The sequence below is a fragment of the Harmonia axyridis genome, chromosome 2 (genome assembly GCF_914767665.1).
Source record: "Harmonia axyridis chromosome 2, icHarAxyr1.1, whole genome shotgun sequence".
NCBI classification, from domain to species: domain Eukaryota; kingdom Metazoa; phylum Arthropoda; class Insecta; order Coleoptera; family Coccinellidae; genus Harmonia; species Harmonia axyridis.
Window position 1 is genome coordinate 14,205,210 of NC_059502.1, and position 17,250 is coordinate 14,222,459.

At 34.7% G+C, this 17,250-nt stretch overlaps 1 protein-coding gene across 1 annotated transcript; it reads right to left on the reverse strand.

Annotated features, from left to right (window-relative positions):
- Positions 1-12,847: 12,847 nt before the first annotated feature.
- Positions 12,848-16,922, reverse strand: LOC123673107 (chromodomain-helicase-DNA-binding protein 1-like). Its single transcript, XM_045607539.1, has 7 exons — positions 16,578-16,922; positions 15,477-15,593; positions 15,276-15,401; positions 14,395-14,532; positions 13,931-14,167; positions 13,554-13,825; positions 12,848-13,427 (listed from the first exon to the last, which is right to left on the reverse strand). Exons 1-7 carry the CDS (start codon positions 16,740-16,742, stop codon positions 13,403-13,405), a joined length of 1,080 nt encoding a protein of 359 aa, XP_045463495.1. The 5' UTR covers positions 16,743-16,922; the 3' UTR covers positions 12,848-13,402.
- Positions 16,923-17,250: the final 328 nt, after the last annotated feature.

The window sequence follows — 17,250 nt, forward strand, 5'->3', positions numbered from 1 at the left end:
CGGTTGAATTCTTACCTTCTACTAAATTAGAGTTATAGAGGAAAATAAGAGATTCCTTGGATAATTTTAAGAATAAAAAGTCCTATGAATATGAACCCGCAAACGCTTTGTTTTCGAGATGCAGGGTGTGTCGTACTTTTCAGTGATGCTTATATCAGTTTATCAAATCTTTATTAACCTGCGCTACAGAGTGAGTAAATAAGTACCAGAACTTATAATTAATTAATTCAAACAGCTAACTAGCTGGATCTTAATAATAATTTGGATTTTCCTGAGGATTACTAGAGAATTGTTTGACATTTTTTTCTCAAAATCGATAAAAATCCGACATAACTAGATATAACAAACAAAAAAGTGTAGTACTGGACCAGAGTTTTTTTTTACAGAGCAGGAGCTCTGTAAATTTGCCTTCAAAATTGAAAAAAAAACTTGAACTTTAACACCTGTATCTCAAAAACAAAGTGTTTGGGGACTCATGTTATAGGACTTTCTTCTTGAAATGATATGAGAAATCTGAAATTTTCATTTGTACCTCCAATTTAGGAACACCGTGTAGATATAGTCAATTCAAAACTGATGTCTTCACAAATAAATTGCAATTTGAAAGAAACATAATAAATTGTATGTACAACACATCCCAGACAATTTTTTTATGCGAATGACTTAGTTCAGTTCTTTGATACCTACAGTATTGAAATTTTGAGACAAGAATGATACAAAAAACCGAAAACAACGAGTAAGTATACCGATGACAAATGCAAAAATCACAGATACAAAGTAAGAGGCTGACAAAGCGGATAGATAAAGGCACAGAATAGAGAGGTATTAATACCTCTCTATTCTGTGATAAAGGTAAATAATAAACCTCGGAGAAAGACGTGCTCGTAGTGCAATAAAAGTACCCATCTTGAGAACGATAATAAACTCATTAACCGCAAAAGGGTCCGATTTTTTACTGCCGTGTGGATTTCAAAGAAAAGTAAAATTATTTTTTATTCATTTCAAGTAAAAATTTTCGTTCTTCGCCTTTGCGAGAATTCTGCAATTTTATATTTTGGAAATCTTGGGGGTTAATTATCCCCAGTACCCCTCCCATTTCTACGCCCTTGTTCCTGATGAGCAATCTGTTTGAAGAAGTAGATGTTCATTTCTTTCTCCCTTACATGTTAAGGTAGCACCTGAAAACTCAGAACTGCCTATGAAAATAATATACGTAGGCGACTTCTAAGAATGTCAAGAATAATTCAATAGCTTTCAAGCTTATAACACTTTCGAGTTGGGGCGAGAAATAGAATCGCTATAAAGCTTTGCACGATTGACGACAGCCCTTTGTTCTTAAACAACAACATAACGAACATGTATATTTTTCACGTCAAGTCATTCAATCGTTGTTTTAGTGCCTCTGAATGGGTAGTTCAATTGAAATATGACCATACAAAATCTGAACGATTGAGACCAATATTCAAGCAATTTTCCTAGTATTGAGCTTTGTGGCCATGGAAATATTCTTGTTTCTTTATAGCATTACTTTTATCGGTTCTGAGAACTTAGGAATGAAGATATTTATAGACTTTTAAAATTTTCGATTTAGTGGTTTTTGTTAGTCGGCTTGTGAATGTATATTAACGGTGAATTTCTCTGGTTCTCATTTACATATTTCAGGATTTTTGGTTCAGTATATTTTATTCAATCTTCCGAACAACTTTCTGTGTTTTCCAGAAGTCACAAACTACTCCACACAGTTAGAAATTGCGGTTTTTCCTCATTTAATTTTCTTCCTCGATAACTCTTAAAGTATTCAATTTAGGTATAAGGTTTGCTTAAATATACCTTTCTTATCAAATGTAGAATTGTCTGAAATAATAAAAAAATAGATGCACTAATTTGAAAATCTTAAACAGTCTTATATAATACTACGTATTTGGAGAATCGAAAATGATAAAGGTTTTTCCGGAAAAAACTTTTTCTGCAGAAACATTCAAAATAATCCGGCTCCTTATCGCCACCATTTTTTTCATAAGAATACTATTAACTCACGAACCGTTGAGTTTTCACAAAGGTATGGCATATTTCTACAATGTTCATCAAAAAAGCTCTCATGATGCAATAATAAATAAGAAAGTAGTGTTTCCGGTATAACCGGAAGCTGTAGAGATCTGAAAATATTTTAGGAAGGAAGATCATTGTCTCATCCAACAAGCAAATTTTCAACACAAAATCATGATTAGTTTTCCATATACGTCTAATAGGCCATCGCGGTGAATCACCCTGTATAAGGAAGTAAAATGAACCAAATCAGCAGTGCCAGTGACATGTTCTTGTTCTTGCTTGTTTATTTTGAAATGTGCGAAAATGAGAGGTTTTTTACAATTGTAAACTACAGAATGTATACAACTTGCTGCAGCAACTACACACAAACTTGATACCACATCGAAATCCTTTATACTCAGAAGCTGATTTTTTGTTCGCAAGCCAATGAATGACAACAAATTCGCTAATGAAACCTGAAAAACTTAATTCAACTCCTTTCACAATTGCATTCGAAAAATTCAATTCGTTGGACCAGATTTTCTCAATTAAAAACAGAACGGTTCGAAAATATAATTTGACAATGACAGGCAAAATCCTATTCAAACTTGTTAATTAAAGCATTAAAACGTTATCCGATCACGTGCTTTATGAATAAATTCCATTTCCAAAAATATTTTCCACAATGCCATTGTTTGTAGAAAATGTTCATCAACGATATGAGTATGAATGAAAAATCACGGAATTGAATTTTAAACTGCATATCCGCCTGGTGTTCTAGTGGATCAGTTCCAACAAAAAACACTGAAAATTTCATACACGTGTTTATCACTTCCACGTCAATCACATCGATATGCCGAATTTTAAAGCTCCGGAATCATATAGGGTTAAAATTCACGCTGGAAATATTCTATTGAACAGTCCTCAAACAATTATTATCTCTTCCAAATTTTGGTCCAATTTTATCATCTAGTTTTTTTATCCGGAAACTCGGCTATAAGAGTCAAGGGCGTTGATATTTTATTTTTCCTGGGGGGGGGTAATCGAAAAAAAAATTTTTGACGCAACTTTTACTCATATCTGTAAAGTGAGAAAAAGAAGTATGATAAGTTTGAATCAAATTACTCGACATAATTTTTTTTTGTTACTAATTCGATTGTTCTTACCTTATACTGGGTGTTCCTTAATTAGAGTTACGGAGGAAAATGAGAGATTCCTTCGATAATTTTGAGAATAAAAGTCCTATGAATATAATCCCGCAAAAGCTTTGTTTTCGAAATATAGGATGTTCCTATAGTGTGTTGTAATTTTTAGTGATGCTTATATCAGTTAATCAAATCTTTATTAATCTTCGCTACATAGTGGGTAAATAAGTATCAAAACTTATAATTAATTCATTCATTACAGCTAACTAGCTGGATCTTTATAATAATTTGGATTTTCCTGAGGATTACTAGAGAGCTGTTTGAATTTTTTTTCTCGAAACCAATAGCATATACGACAAAACTATAACAAACCAAAAAGTGTAGTACTGGACCAGAGTTCTCTTTCACATTTTTCTAAACTACCAGCGGTTCACCAAAAAATAGTTCTGGAAGAAAGAAGTAGGCATCCTCCCAGAAAAAATATCACCCTTTGGATTTGCACTAAAAAAAACTCATCTATAGCCAAATGTCACCGATTTTATTGACTTGAAATTAATGATATGGAATTGGAAGAGATGTGGTTCCAGCATTAAAGTGCAACAAGCAACACAATACCAACCGTTTCGGCTTTATTGCAAGAAAAATCCCAGGGCGCGTAATTTCTCGTTTAAATGTGTTTCTATTTTTTATTATTTTTTTGTGAGGTTATGCAAAGGATCTTATTTATACCGATAATCCTCAGACTATTGACGATCTGAAAAACAAACTCACCAAGTTATTGGTGAGATATTGCCCGAAATGTGCTGACAAGTCATCGAAAACTACTCGCAAGGATCGAATCTTGTAAAAGATTACACAGAGGAGATTTAAATGATTCTCACATAATGACTAGGTTAAAGCATTATATTGAATTCAAAATTTGATCGATATTCTGAATGAAAGTGTGTTTTATTTACGTTTACTTTCGGAATCACATAATGGATAACCTTTATAAGTAATAAACATAGATAGAGGGAGAATACTCGATTTTTACATGTCCCCAAGATGATTAAATTACGTTGTCGAATTGTGATATATTTTTAAATTCACAATTTTAATATATCGTCATGAATGTATATTATATTGAATGAAATATATTTATTAGAGTGATTCACGATTAAATATACAAATTTCAATATTTGGAATCCGATATTTTTCCTAATTGTCGAATTTATAATGAGCAGCATATTAATTATTTTCCGTATCTACCTGCTGAAATCCAAGGTTCGGCAACTTTTGCTCTCCTAATGTCATCGGTTGGGGCGCTTGGAGTGTGTTTTCTGATATATTTAGGTATTCATCTTAATATATTCTGAGTTGATATGAAGCGTTAATTCACTATGGGACATAAGTCGTTCGTTCTTTGTGGAGAAACTCGCGAATTGAGTAAAATATCGTATAACTGATATGTTTTTATTTCCGCGCGCTTCATATCAAATTTGATAGTTCATGTTGGGGACAAAATTTCCTCACTCTAAATGACATATGCTCCCTCTATCTATGTTTATTATTTTGAGCCTTTATACGACTTTTAAATTGCAAATATCTAGTTTCAGTATAATCACTTCTCTCCTCATAGTACACAGCACCCGATGCAGCAAATGCATTTCTCATTCGAAAAAAAAAACGGAAATTTTTATTATTCACGCTATACATCCAGTCGCACCATCTGCGCGACCGGGAGAGGAAAATTAAAAATGAATGCGCCTGAAGGAGTAATAACGATGCTTATTCGCATCCAAAAGCTTACCGGAATCTCGGAGCTTTTTATGATTACCTAATCTAGTGAGAAGAATGAAAGACGTTTTTCCCGTATCTCGCTGAATTCAGTGGAATCGCCAGTCAGTATAATGTTTCCAGACGACTGGACGCTTTCAATCAACACACCTCATTACCCGTTCATCAACTTTCATTTCACCCCTTCTTTTCGACACCCCCTCAATTCACCAGTTCGTGTGACACGTTTGATCCGGAACAGCTGACTGCGTCTGTGGACGACGAGTTTTAGGTGTGGTATAAAATGGAGCTGAGAGTTGGGTCTAGAAAATATGAGGGGTTTGGTGAATACAATCGGCGATGTATGGCCTGTTGGCTGAATTTCATGAATGGGATGGATTTCGTTCTTATATCACATTTTCTAGATTGTATGGTTTATCCACGATCGAGAGTCATTTGGATTTTAATTCATTGAGAAAAATTTAAAAATATACGTCGCTAGCCAAACTGCCGCCCTAGGCAGAGACCCAATTTGCCATCTTAGGCAGAGATCGAACTTGCCGCCCTAAAAACTTTCCGATAAAAAAATTATTTGTGAAATTCGTTGAAATAAAAAAATATATTTCATTCATTCTTCCAGGAATCCCGATTTCTCGGAAATAGTAGATAATGCCGCCCTTCATTATTTGCCGCCCCTCTAGAGCGGGCCCTGCGGTTTCAGGTTCTTCTGTTCGGTTTTGACTCAATAAAAAGCTTGAACATTTTGTTTTTTTTTTCTTTAAATCATCCAGTAGAACAATCGGATTATGCGGATGAACCATAATTTTATATTTGAATGCGCCCACGCCCAACATTAGTTGATTTGATATAAAAAATGAAAAATATTATAATATAATGGAATGTGGTATGAAATAATAAAACTTCTTATATTTCTTGAGAAGGGTAAGTTGGAAATAGTGAAATGGAATCGTTTCTCGTATATTTTTCATTCCATTCTGAGGAATCAACATTCTGATCTGAGAATTGAAAAGAGAAATAATCCAAAAGGGGCTTCAAGTGGCAATAAAATTCGGCAACGTTTAGCAAAGCGAACGCTGACAACTGACAAGCCTGATGAGTGCATGTGTTTTTTTTTAGCGTCAATAACTCGTAAACAGCACAATGAGGGGATTACAGGACATCTGGATATTTATTAGAACAATGCGGCACATTTAATGGTTTTTAATGTTAATTAAATTTGTCGGTATTCCTTCCTGTTCTTGCTGACTAAATTGAATCTCATTCGGTATTTTGAATTTCTACACATGTAATTTTTGGTAATCAAGCTTGAAATGCCCCCCTTGAATTTTGTCGCCCTAGGCGACCGCCTACACTGTCTCGCCCCTAGAGACGGTTCTGTGAATAAAAAGATAGAAGATGTCATACAATAAGCTTAGGTAATTTTTTGCATTAAATGAAGAAATCTTCGGCTGAGGCTCATCGAATGCTCTTAAATACCTATGGTGAGGCCGCTATTAGTAAGGGAACGTGCCGAGAGTGGTTTCAACGGTTCAAGGACGGTAATTTTGACGTCGAAAACCATTATGGCAAAGAGAAGGTTTTTGAAGATAAAGAATTGGAAGCATTACTTGATCAAGACTCGTGTCAAACGCAACAAACATTGGCAGGATCATTGGGAGTGACGCAACAAGCCATTTCAAAACGTCTGAAAGTCATGGGAGTGATTAAGAAACAAGGAAATTGGGTGCCGTACGAATTGAAGCCGAGAGATGTTGAACGGCGTTTGTTTCTGAACAGCTGCTGGCCAGGCAAAGACGGAAGGGATTTCTAGAGACGAAAAATTGGTTCAATACGATAATCCCAAGTGCAGAAAATCATGGGGATATCCCGGCCATGCTTCCACGTCGACGGCCAAACCGAATATTCACAGTTCCAAAGTCATGCTAAGTTTTTGGTGAGGCCAGCTCGGCGTATTGTATTACGAGTTGTCGAAACCGACTGAAACAATCACAAGGGATCGTTATCGAACGCAATTAATGCGTTTGAGCCGAGCAGTAAAAGTCAAATGGCCGAAATATAATGGGAGAAATGATACAATGATTTTACAGCATAACAATGCTCAACCTCATGTTGCGAAAGTGGTAAAGACCTACTTGGAAACGTTGAAATGGGAAGTCCTACCCCACTTGCCGTTGCTTCCTCGGACTATCACTTGTTTCGATCAATGGGACACGGCCTGACTGAACAGCACTTTCGGTCTTATGAAGAAGTAAAAAATTGTATCGATTCGTGAATCGTTTCGAAAACCATTTTTTTTTCAACGCGTTATTCGTAAGCTGATTGAAAGATGGCAGGAAGAAGTGGTCAACGATGGACAATACTTCATAATCATAAATGTATAACCAGTTTCTTACAATAAATCTTCAAATTTTGGAAAAAACGGCGGAAGCAAAGTTGTACGCTCCCTTATTGAAAAACCCTTTATTTCACTCTACGGTTTATTGGAAAATACGTACTGATACAGTAGATGGCGTCGTATTGATACAGTAGGCGGCGTATATTGACACTCAACTAGACCCTCTTCGATATGTCTTCTGAAGCAGTTATTAGAGTGTGCGGTCCTTGTGTCGCTATCTCCTCCGGCATGTAGAACTATAGACACTTGTAACTCAGAATGGCTCGACGTTGGTATTGATTTTTAAAATGTGGTTTCGGGGTGGCTCACCGAAACGACTGCTGCCGCCGGTCATATGTTAATGCCCCAAGTTGGCGCAATGATAAGTTCGCAGATATGACGTGTCATCGATCATTCCTACCGCTAATTACGACCTGTCTCCCGCTTGCTGGCGCTCATCAGGACGATGTCGCCCGACCAATTTAGCTGAATTTGATTGGGAGGCTCTAGCGCAGCTTTGGGGAGGGGGGCTTTGGTGCTGCAGCCCCCCAAAATGCCAGCAATTCAGAGAAAGTTTGTCAATGGAAATAACATTATATCTTCGATTAATTTTCGTTTATTATTTATAACCCAGCATGTTTATTGCTTCAATCGGCAACTTCAATACAGAGAGAATTCCTTAGGGGATTCTTCTCAAAGATTTTTTCATTTATTCCTGACCCTTAAACAGCTAAAAGCATGTATCAGAGCCTACATTTACATTATATCTCTCATAAACCACAACAATTCTAAAATATAATTCATATCAGCCTTGTAAAAAAACATTAATTTCCCATATACAATAACAAAAATAATAATATTTAAAAGAATTATCGAAGTGTAAAAAAACTCCTTGGGGATCATGGCACATTTTTCCAATACTTCCACTTCATGTCTTCTCCACAGGAATAGAATTGAAAACATCAACAGCCCGAAATATTCGAGAATTCTGTCCGATACATGTTCTTGCATAGTTTTTTCTCATTTCATTTTTACTTCTGACGTTATAATCATGCTTTTCATTAACTATGCATAAAGTGGCTTGTGTTCTCAATGAATTATACTTCATTTTTTGTAAACCATAACCATAAAATTCGAATTTTATTGCCATCACCAGGTTACTAGAAGTTTAGTGATTACTATACTATACTATTCTAACTGACAGAGAAACTGCAACACCCAGAATTTTGTTTAAATTTTATTTTTTTTTTTTTTTGTGAAACATAGTATAGCAAGGAGTACCTAAATGATTGAAATTTGGGGAAAAAACGAAGGGTTCACATTTTTTTTTTCAATTTGTTAATATGTGTTTGTTCACCGCAATTATTTATACACTCCCCAACATATCTCGGCATTGATGCAATAAAATGGTCTATTTCTTCATAAGGGATACTATACCAAATTTCCTGTACCTACTTCATGTCTCAGAGCTGCCAAAGTCCGTGGGGGCTGGGGTAAATTTCCAAGCCTTCTAACCATGATATCCCAAACATGCTCTATGAGCGAAAAGATCGGGGGATCTGGGCGGCCATGGCAAAAGATTCACATGGATCGCTTCGAAAAAGTAGAAACTAACTCTGGCAATATGAGGTCGGACATTATCTTGCTGAAATATTGGATTCTCGAGCCGGTTAAGCTAAGGGAGAACATATGGCTCCACTTTTTCTTGAAGGTAATGCAGCGCTGTCATTTTACCTTGAATAAATACTAAAGGTCACCTACTTGCATGTGCAATAGCACCCCATACCATAACGCCTACTGTCCGGTGTACATGACGCTCAACATCAAAAACTGAGGTTCACGTCTTTCTCCCAGACGTCGTCTAACACTTCTTCGGCCATCATGTGCACCCAAGGAGAGTCGAGATTCCTCAGAAAAGACGATCTGACGCCATTCCACATTACAATGTTGACGTTCTCTGCACTACTGTAATCGTTGCCGGCGATGCTCAATCGTCAGAGGTAACACAAGATGGGGTCGATGATGAAGCAGTCCAAAATACCTTATCCGGCAGTAAACTGTTCGGATTATAGGATGGCCTTGTTCTCCTAACCACTCATCAGCTAAAGATCGAGTAGTCGCAAATCGGTCTCTAATGGTCATAAGTCTTAGACGTCGATCTTGAACTTCATTTGTGCCCCTTCGACGTTCGCTGCCTACTCTTGTTCGAATTTGGTCATTATCAAAACACGCTTGACGCTATCAGCGATTTCTCGAAATGAGAACCCCGCCTCCCGTAGATAAATAATTAGACCCCTTTCAAATTCACTTAGCTGGCGATAAATTCCGCGTACACGTGCTCTAGGCATTTTAACAACTTCTAAACATCGACTTCGGATCTCCTCGAACAGCTGGTTTGTTGAAAAATTTAAAAAACTTGCAAAAAACGACTGCTGTTTCCTTTTGCTTCTCAGTCGTGGAATGGAAAACTTGTTTTTCTGTCTTGTGTTGTACCCATGAAATTTTGAGTTTCTTGAGAGGTTCTCCTTGTGACCATACACATAATTTACGCAGACAAGTATGAACACTGCTACTATACGGTTAGAATTTTTTCATTCCTGAAGACATATCTACAACTGTCAGTAGCCCTTATTGCCTAATTTTTCTGATGAAGGAGAACTTTTTGGTTTTGGTGTTGCCTTTGAATCCTCTTTCTTGAACTTAAATAAAATTCTACACTATATTTGATTCTACTTGCCTAATTCCAGATAAATTCTTAGATAGCTACGTATTCCGATTTATATCACCAAAATTTTCTAATCTGAAATGTTTAATTAAAGTGTTAAATAAACGTCATGGAAAGGACTTGAATTTTTTGTTGAACATCAAAGAATTTGATTTATTTGGGGTTTGAATTCGGTCTGTGAAGTCAGTTGAAATTAGCACTCTCCTATCCGGCCATTTTAATTGAATTATGTGAAACTACGCAGCCCTTGTATAACGATATTTAAAATTTCATAAAGGACCGCTAAAAGCTTCCATAATTTGGTTAAACATTGAATAATTTCATTCTGTTTCAGACTAAAGCGTTGAATAAGCTTTACGATAGCCCAAATAATAATAACACAGGGTTATAATAATATTTACTAATACAAAATTGCAAGTTTTCAATATGAATTAAATAACTCAAAACAAGCAAAATGACGAGAGCATTGTCGTGAAGTCATGATCATTTTGAGCAGTCATCATTCATTCGCCAATTACGGCCTGAAGACCAAATATATGTTCCTACCTATATACCTACTGCAGTTGTGATCTTCAAGTATGATATTAGCGCATGAATGAACGAGCATTTAAAGTTCGAATGCTCCTGACCTGACGTCAATGCTTTTTTTTGAGATTATTGGGTGTGAAGGACCATCGAAAGTTATGTTAACCCTTCACCAAAAGTATTCAATTCATTTATCAATATTGAATAAACGAAGGAGTGAAGGACCATATCAGGAGAAACAGTGAAATGTTTTATATAACGAGATCTCAGATTCTGTTTACTTAGGATGTACGGTTATTTGCTAACTCAAAAGTATTATTGACATTCAACAGTAATCACAGATATTTACTTACATGTATTACTTGATTTCGATGTGTAATCTATTGTAGATTTGAGTTCAAGATCCGAATTAGATAAGCAACGATCTCCCTGTAGGAGTAAATATTCTTAGTATTTGAACAGCGAGGTACCTACACGTCTGTGTTCGTGCCAAAAGCAGCTGCGTCATTCATGTTCTATGTGAACGCAAATGTAAAATGCACTTTTATATCAGCCCGAGGGGGATCTTAGAATCACATCACATAAACAACATATTTCTCAAGAATATGGATTGAATATTTTAGTAGAATAGGTAAACCATTGACGCCAGTCGCAAGTTCTCCTTTTTCTACTGATAATTTACACTAAAGCTGAGGTCGTCCATCCATATACTGAATTAATACTCCAACACTGGATTTATACGCATCAATTATTAGCTGCTATCTGCCCGCTCTGACTTCATACGTTTTGTCAGGCAACCCAAAATACAGCTTCTCAAGTGTCAAATTATACTCTTGTCCGCCTTATCTTTGCACGTAGTCAGGCAACTCATAATACATGTCTCAAATCATACTCTACGATTGTCCACACGGCCGGAGGAAAAAGGAAAGACTTTTTTACCTTTTCTGTACGATCTTTTAAAAAATATTTTGTTGTATTGACCTTTTCATGATAGAGATGAACACAATAAAAAAAGGATTGTCCAATTTGGTGCAGTCGTTTGAACATGATGCTTTCACAAAATATCCATAGATCCTATTTTATTGATGGGTATTCATAGCCCCACACAACACCACTTGAAATAATTTCAAGGTTGTTGTCCAACAGGATTTTCAACTTATCCAGATTAGCGCGTTTGAGCATGCGGAACTGTGAAATTTCCTTATTCTAGTCCAATATTGATGAAAATTGGTACGGTTTATGTATTCAGAATGGGTCTTAAGAAATTTCAGTTCTATCGCTTTGCTTATGCGCAAACGTGAAATATCCGCTCTACTAGCCTGACTTCGATGAAATTTGATACAAATATTCAGGTCGAAACATTAAAGATTCCATAGGAAATTCGTCTTTTTCAAATATACGGTGCACGTTGGGCATGCGTAAATTAGAGTTTCTAATTGAGTCAATTGAGAGATAATATAATGTTGCCCATCTCAACGTCACAGTTGCGTGTTGATCGGACACAAGCGAACAAGCATGTGCAGCGCAAGGCACCACTTACAGCCTTCCACATGATGTGACATCACACCGATGGCATCTTAAGCCTTGATTTTCGTTCTTCACAACTCTCTCGTCTCGAATATACCTTCGTACCTCCTACTCTGGACCGTCGTCGGTATTGGCAGGGGAGTATGTAATGACTCTGTGTTTGCCCTAGAGGTGGCGTCGTAGGCTGCGCATGCCTCTCTAAATCGGCACCGCTTCGTATATAAACCAAACCGTGCTGCGCAGAGATCACCGAGTGCCAAACTGATGTTCCATCAGTGATCTTGGGATGAAACACTGCAATCCTCAGAGGCCTCAACTTCGCAATTGTCTCGAGAACACCTCGCCAAAATTTATATGCAGACAAATGCTCGAAGTGTCATGGCGATATTTCATTTATTTTAACCCCAAATAGTTCATGCTAGTAGATTAACTACCAAAAGCATCAACTGAAGCACTGTCTCCATGCATTTAACTGAGGCAACTTCAAATATAACTGTTTTACAAACAGATACATGGCTTGACTCAAACAATGTGAAACGAGCTGTCACTCAATTTCCATACTAGATATAATGAAATTGTAGTGACTTTCTAGTATGTGACCTTGAAACAGAAATATTCAGGTAGATTCTCATTTATTTGAATCACCTCTTACCACTGTATTCTTTTATAGCGAAATAAGTTTTTATTTATAACATACATACTAAAATATTAACTTAACATATATCATTCGAATAGAAGGAAATAATATAACTTTACATATTTTATTAGACAAATTTTAGAAATTTCAACGCTTTTAAAATTCAGAGACATGTTTTAATTCCTCAGAAAAGTATAGGTATTTTTACTAGTTACTCATTGGTACACAATGGAAAAGAGGACAAATCTATTTCAGCACAAAAAATATTGCTACAGATAAATTGAATTTGATATATAATTTTAAAAAACAAAACAAGATACATCAAAGAACTAGTCCACACAAGATTATATTCAGAATTGTTGAATATTGAAAATAACAAAAAATAATAATATAAATAATCAATAGTATTCTACAAATAGTAATTTCCTCAAAAATTAAAATATATCGACTTATTTACACCCTCTTCTACTATGGGTGACTTAACACAAATATATAACTTCGAATAAATATAAAGATTTATATTCACTTTTCTTTTGTACTTGAAAATTCTGGATTGCCTGTGATATATAATCTTGTGTATATAATATATACCCTAAATAACACATATTTATCCTTACTATGAAATAAATTGAAGTGTATATATGCACTTTGAATAACTCCCTCTTTCACTCTGCATCATGATACTGAACCCTAAAATAGAAAGTAATTGCTGATGAAAATCATAAGTACAGTGTCAACCAATTTTTTGTACTTGAAAAAAAGATTTACAAAAAAAAGAAAATTTTAATAAAATAAAACATGTTTTAACAAATGTACCTTTGCTTTCCTTGATTCCTTTTACTTAGTCTTCTTCCCACAGACTGCGTGGATAAAGTAAATCTGTCGGTAACTTTTCTTTGAACTCTCAATTCCTTCGGGTCGACTTCCTTAGCTTGTTCACATTTCTTCAAATATCTCTCTATCATTTCTTTGCAATTCATGTTTTCCTCGGGTTCCCAACTGTCGTATTTATGGGAATAACCCTTCCAGGCCACAAGGAATTCCCTTTTTCCGCCTCTCTTGAAATGCACGTCCAAAATTTTAACAACCTGAAATACAATAACTAATAATTAAAGATGGAGATTATTATCTGGTATTCTAGTGTGATCTTTTTCAAATATGAGAAACAAATTGAACAGAGTTCGTACACCAACCTCAAAATCTTCATTCTCATCCCATTTCTCGTCAGATTCCTGTGTTTTCTTCGCTTTGTTTGCTGCCTTTTTATGTTTATCTGCAGAATTTTTCTTCTTTTTGAATTCCTGAAGTGCATCAGGACAATTGAGTGTGTTTGCTGGTTCCCATGTATCGCTTTCTTCTCCATAACCTTTCCATCTAATGAGATAAGAATGAATGCCTCTGATGGTTTTTTCATCAAGAATGGATTCCACCTGGAAATGTATTTGCATAGGAGTATTCAAATATTATCGTTATAATTAAGGGATAGATATAAAATTGATAATTAATTTGTATCATCATCTCTGCATTGGACATCAATTTTCCTGATGACTCAAATTACCTCTAGAGTTATCATAGAATTTACTTTGTAGATAATGAAAAACCAATATGATTAAAAAATTAAACAGTCAACTTAATGCCTAAACACAATAAACCTTACCTCATATTCTTCTTCATCATTCAGTCCACTATCTTCTTCCTCTTCATTTTCCTCCTCCTCTGAATTTTCCATCTCAACCAACTTATTATTCCTTGATTTATGTCCCTTTGCATTCTTTTTCTTGGCAGACTGTTTTTTCTATCAATAAAGCACGATCTATAGTTAATACAATTTATACAATAAAAAAAATTTATGAATACATTTGTACCCTTGACTCCTGACAAATACTTATTTTTCAATTTGATCCATACAACAAATAATGTGTTTTTCAATAGGAATGACACAAATTAAAATGATTATAATGGCAACACTGTACTATTTTTTGACATTTTTAAGTCATTTGTGTTCGGTAGGTTATGCCATTTAATCATAACGCTTAGCAATTGTTGAATTCTTTTATCAAAATCGGTGATCATTTGGGAATACTGAGAAAAATGTACAAAGAATTCGTGGACGGCATTAATCAATCAATCGACTCACTATTTGTAGTATTGTAGATAATTTTTTAAGAGACACCAAGTGCGGCTCAGTAGATAGTACTGGTACTCGTGTATTGTGTAATTTTCAATTTGTCTATAAAATGACAAATAGTGAGTCGATTAACTGAATAATTTCGTCTATGAATTCTCTTGAAATTTTTCTCAGTATTGCCAAATAAGCACTGATTTTGATCAAACTATTTAACAATTTCTTTCCGTTGATGAAGCGTGTATGTTTCCATGCTTAAATGTCATAAACTACTGAACACGAATGTCAAGAAATATAGAAAAATAATAATGTTGACATTATGATAATTTGAAATTATCATTCCCACTGGATAACCTATACAAGGTTAAGATATGTTCAGGGTAATGAGAAACCAATAAAAACAAAAAACTCACTGGGCTTCCATTTTCCTCATTGTCATTATCGCTGCCATCATCATCATCATCATTATCATCTTCAAGATGAGAAGATTCCTTGGACTTCTTTCCTTTGCTTATTCTTTTCTTCATCTGAGCTGATTTCTGAATGAAAAAAATAATTTTTATCAGCAAAATTGACAGGAAAACCAATTATAATTATACTGAAAGACAACTCACTGGGCTTTCATTTTCTTCATTGTCGTTTTCAGAAATATCCTTATCGTCTTCTTCTTCATTATCGGAGTCTTTGCCCCTCCTTCCTTTAGTAATCTTTTTCTTTGAATGAACTGGTTTCTAGAAGGAGAAGAAAAGAATTAGATGGAACTCAAGGATATACAATGAAAATACATATTTTAATACAATCATAACTTTTCCTGCTCCGAAAACTAATGTTTTGAAATGGTATTCAATTGCAATCCAGATCGAAAACTGATAGGGAAAAATTACATCTAGTTATAAATTGACTAGATCATTTTCTAAAACACCAGTGAAAGTGTTAACCATTGAATGGTTCTAGTAGGCACATCTTTGCCTTGTAGAATATGTAAATATTGATCACATATTAGTTCTCCATAATAGTTGGTGTTCAACATTTTCTTAGTAATCACAATACAGAATTAGAACAAACTATGCGTTCCTACAACTTCAGAATCCTTAATTATCAGACTTCAATATTACAATCCTTACATCACTAAGTATAACGAAAAACAAGGAAAAATAATAGTGAAAGTGAAGTCAAACACCTATATCAAGGAAAATTGGATAGATGAGGTGATTAACTAATGTTTCACACTAAAAAGGAAAATCTTGCTTCAATATGTTGAATGCCAACAAGGAATACCAAAAATCATCTTATCTATAGTTTATAACAAATATATCAGTTAACTAATGTCTTGTGTACTAGTTTAATGCTTGTTATAAAATTTAAAGAAGAATGTTAATTCCTTGCGAAAAGTTCCTGCTCTCAAGTTGATAAAAATAAGAGAAAATGTGACATAATATGAATAAAAATTTAAAAAATTCACATATTAGGTTGCTTCAATATTTGTGTCAAAGTCATCAATTTAAAAATAACAACACAACACAAATTTTAACACATAATAGAACTGATAGCAACAAGTAAATACTTAATAATTATATATAAATAAGGTTCCCTGTGGACTCTCAGACCTAGAAGTGCAGCAATAATGTGAATAGTCCTATTATCATATTTTTCATCAATTTAGTGCTTCTTACTTCTAAAAGATATTACACTAAATTTTGTTTTATTTTGCTTACCTTTTCTTTGCTTTTACTTCTCCTTTTTTTCTGCTTCGGTTCGAGATCCACAGAAGAATCATCGCCGTTCTTCTGGTTATCGTCGTCGCTGGAAAAGCTTTGAGATTCTTCGGCGTCGGTACCAGATCCTCGTGAAGTATTTGATTTATTAGATCTTCTCTTCATCTTGAAAGAAGCACCTTCGTCACTAAATATTTGAAAGGTTGGTTTTTAAAGGATTCAATATTCGAAAAATGTATTCTCTATTTAGCATCAACAACGAAATAAAGCCTGCATAAAAGCTTCTTTTTACATGTTCACCAACATACCAACAATCAACATATCGAATTCCTGCTGTACCTACCGATAATCAAATTCCTGTCAACAGGAATTCAGCGTTAGGTTCAACTTCCCAATAATAGATGTCATTGTAAATGCATCTAGACTGCAACACAAAATACAAATATAAGTGCAATCAATAATCTAAATCCGGCTTTTGATTATAAGATATATAATCAATATACAATACAATATTGTATATATATAATTATATATTATTTTATGAGCGATATAAATTCAATACTCGGAGTAGAAAGTATTTATATCGCTAATCGCTCACTGTGTGTAGGTATTTCCAAATATGCTTTAATATCAAATGATATTAATTATTAATTGATATTAGGTCTATGGAGTT

Coding starts and splice junctions, on each gene's coding strand:
- LOC123673107 (XM_045607539.1), bottom strand. CDS start 16,742: ATGAAGAGAAGATCTAATAAATCAAATACTTCACGAGGATCTGGTACC. Junction 14,533..15,275: donor ATGAGGAAAATGGAAGCCCA/GTGAGTTTTTTG, acceptor CTTTATTGATAG/AAAAAACAGTCTGCCAAGAA. Junction 13,428..13,553: donor AGGAATCAAGGAAAGCAAAG/GTACATTTGTTA, acceptor TTTCTATTTTAG/GGTTCAGTATCATGATGCAG.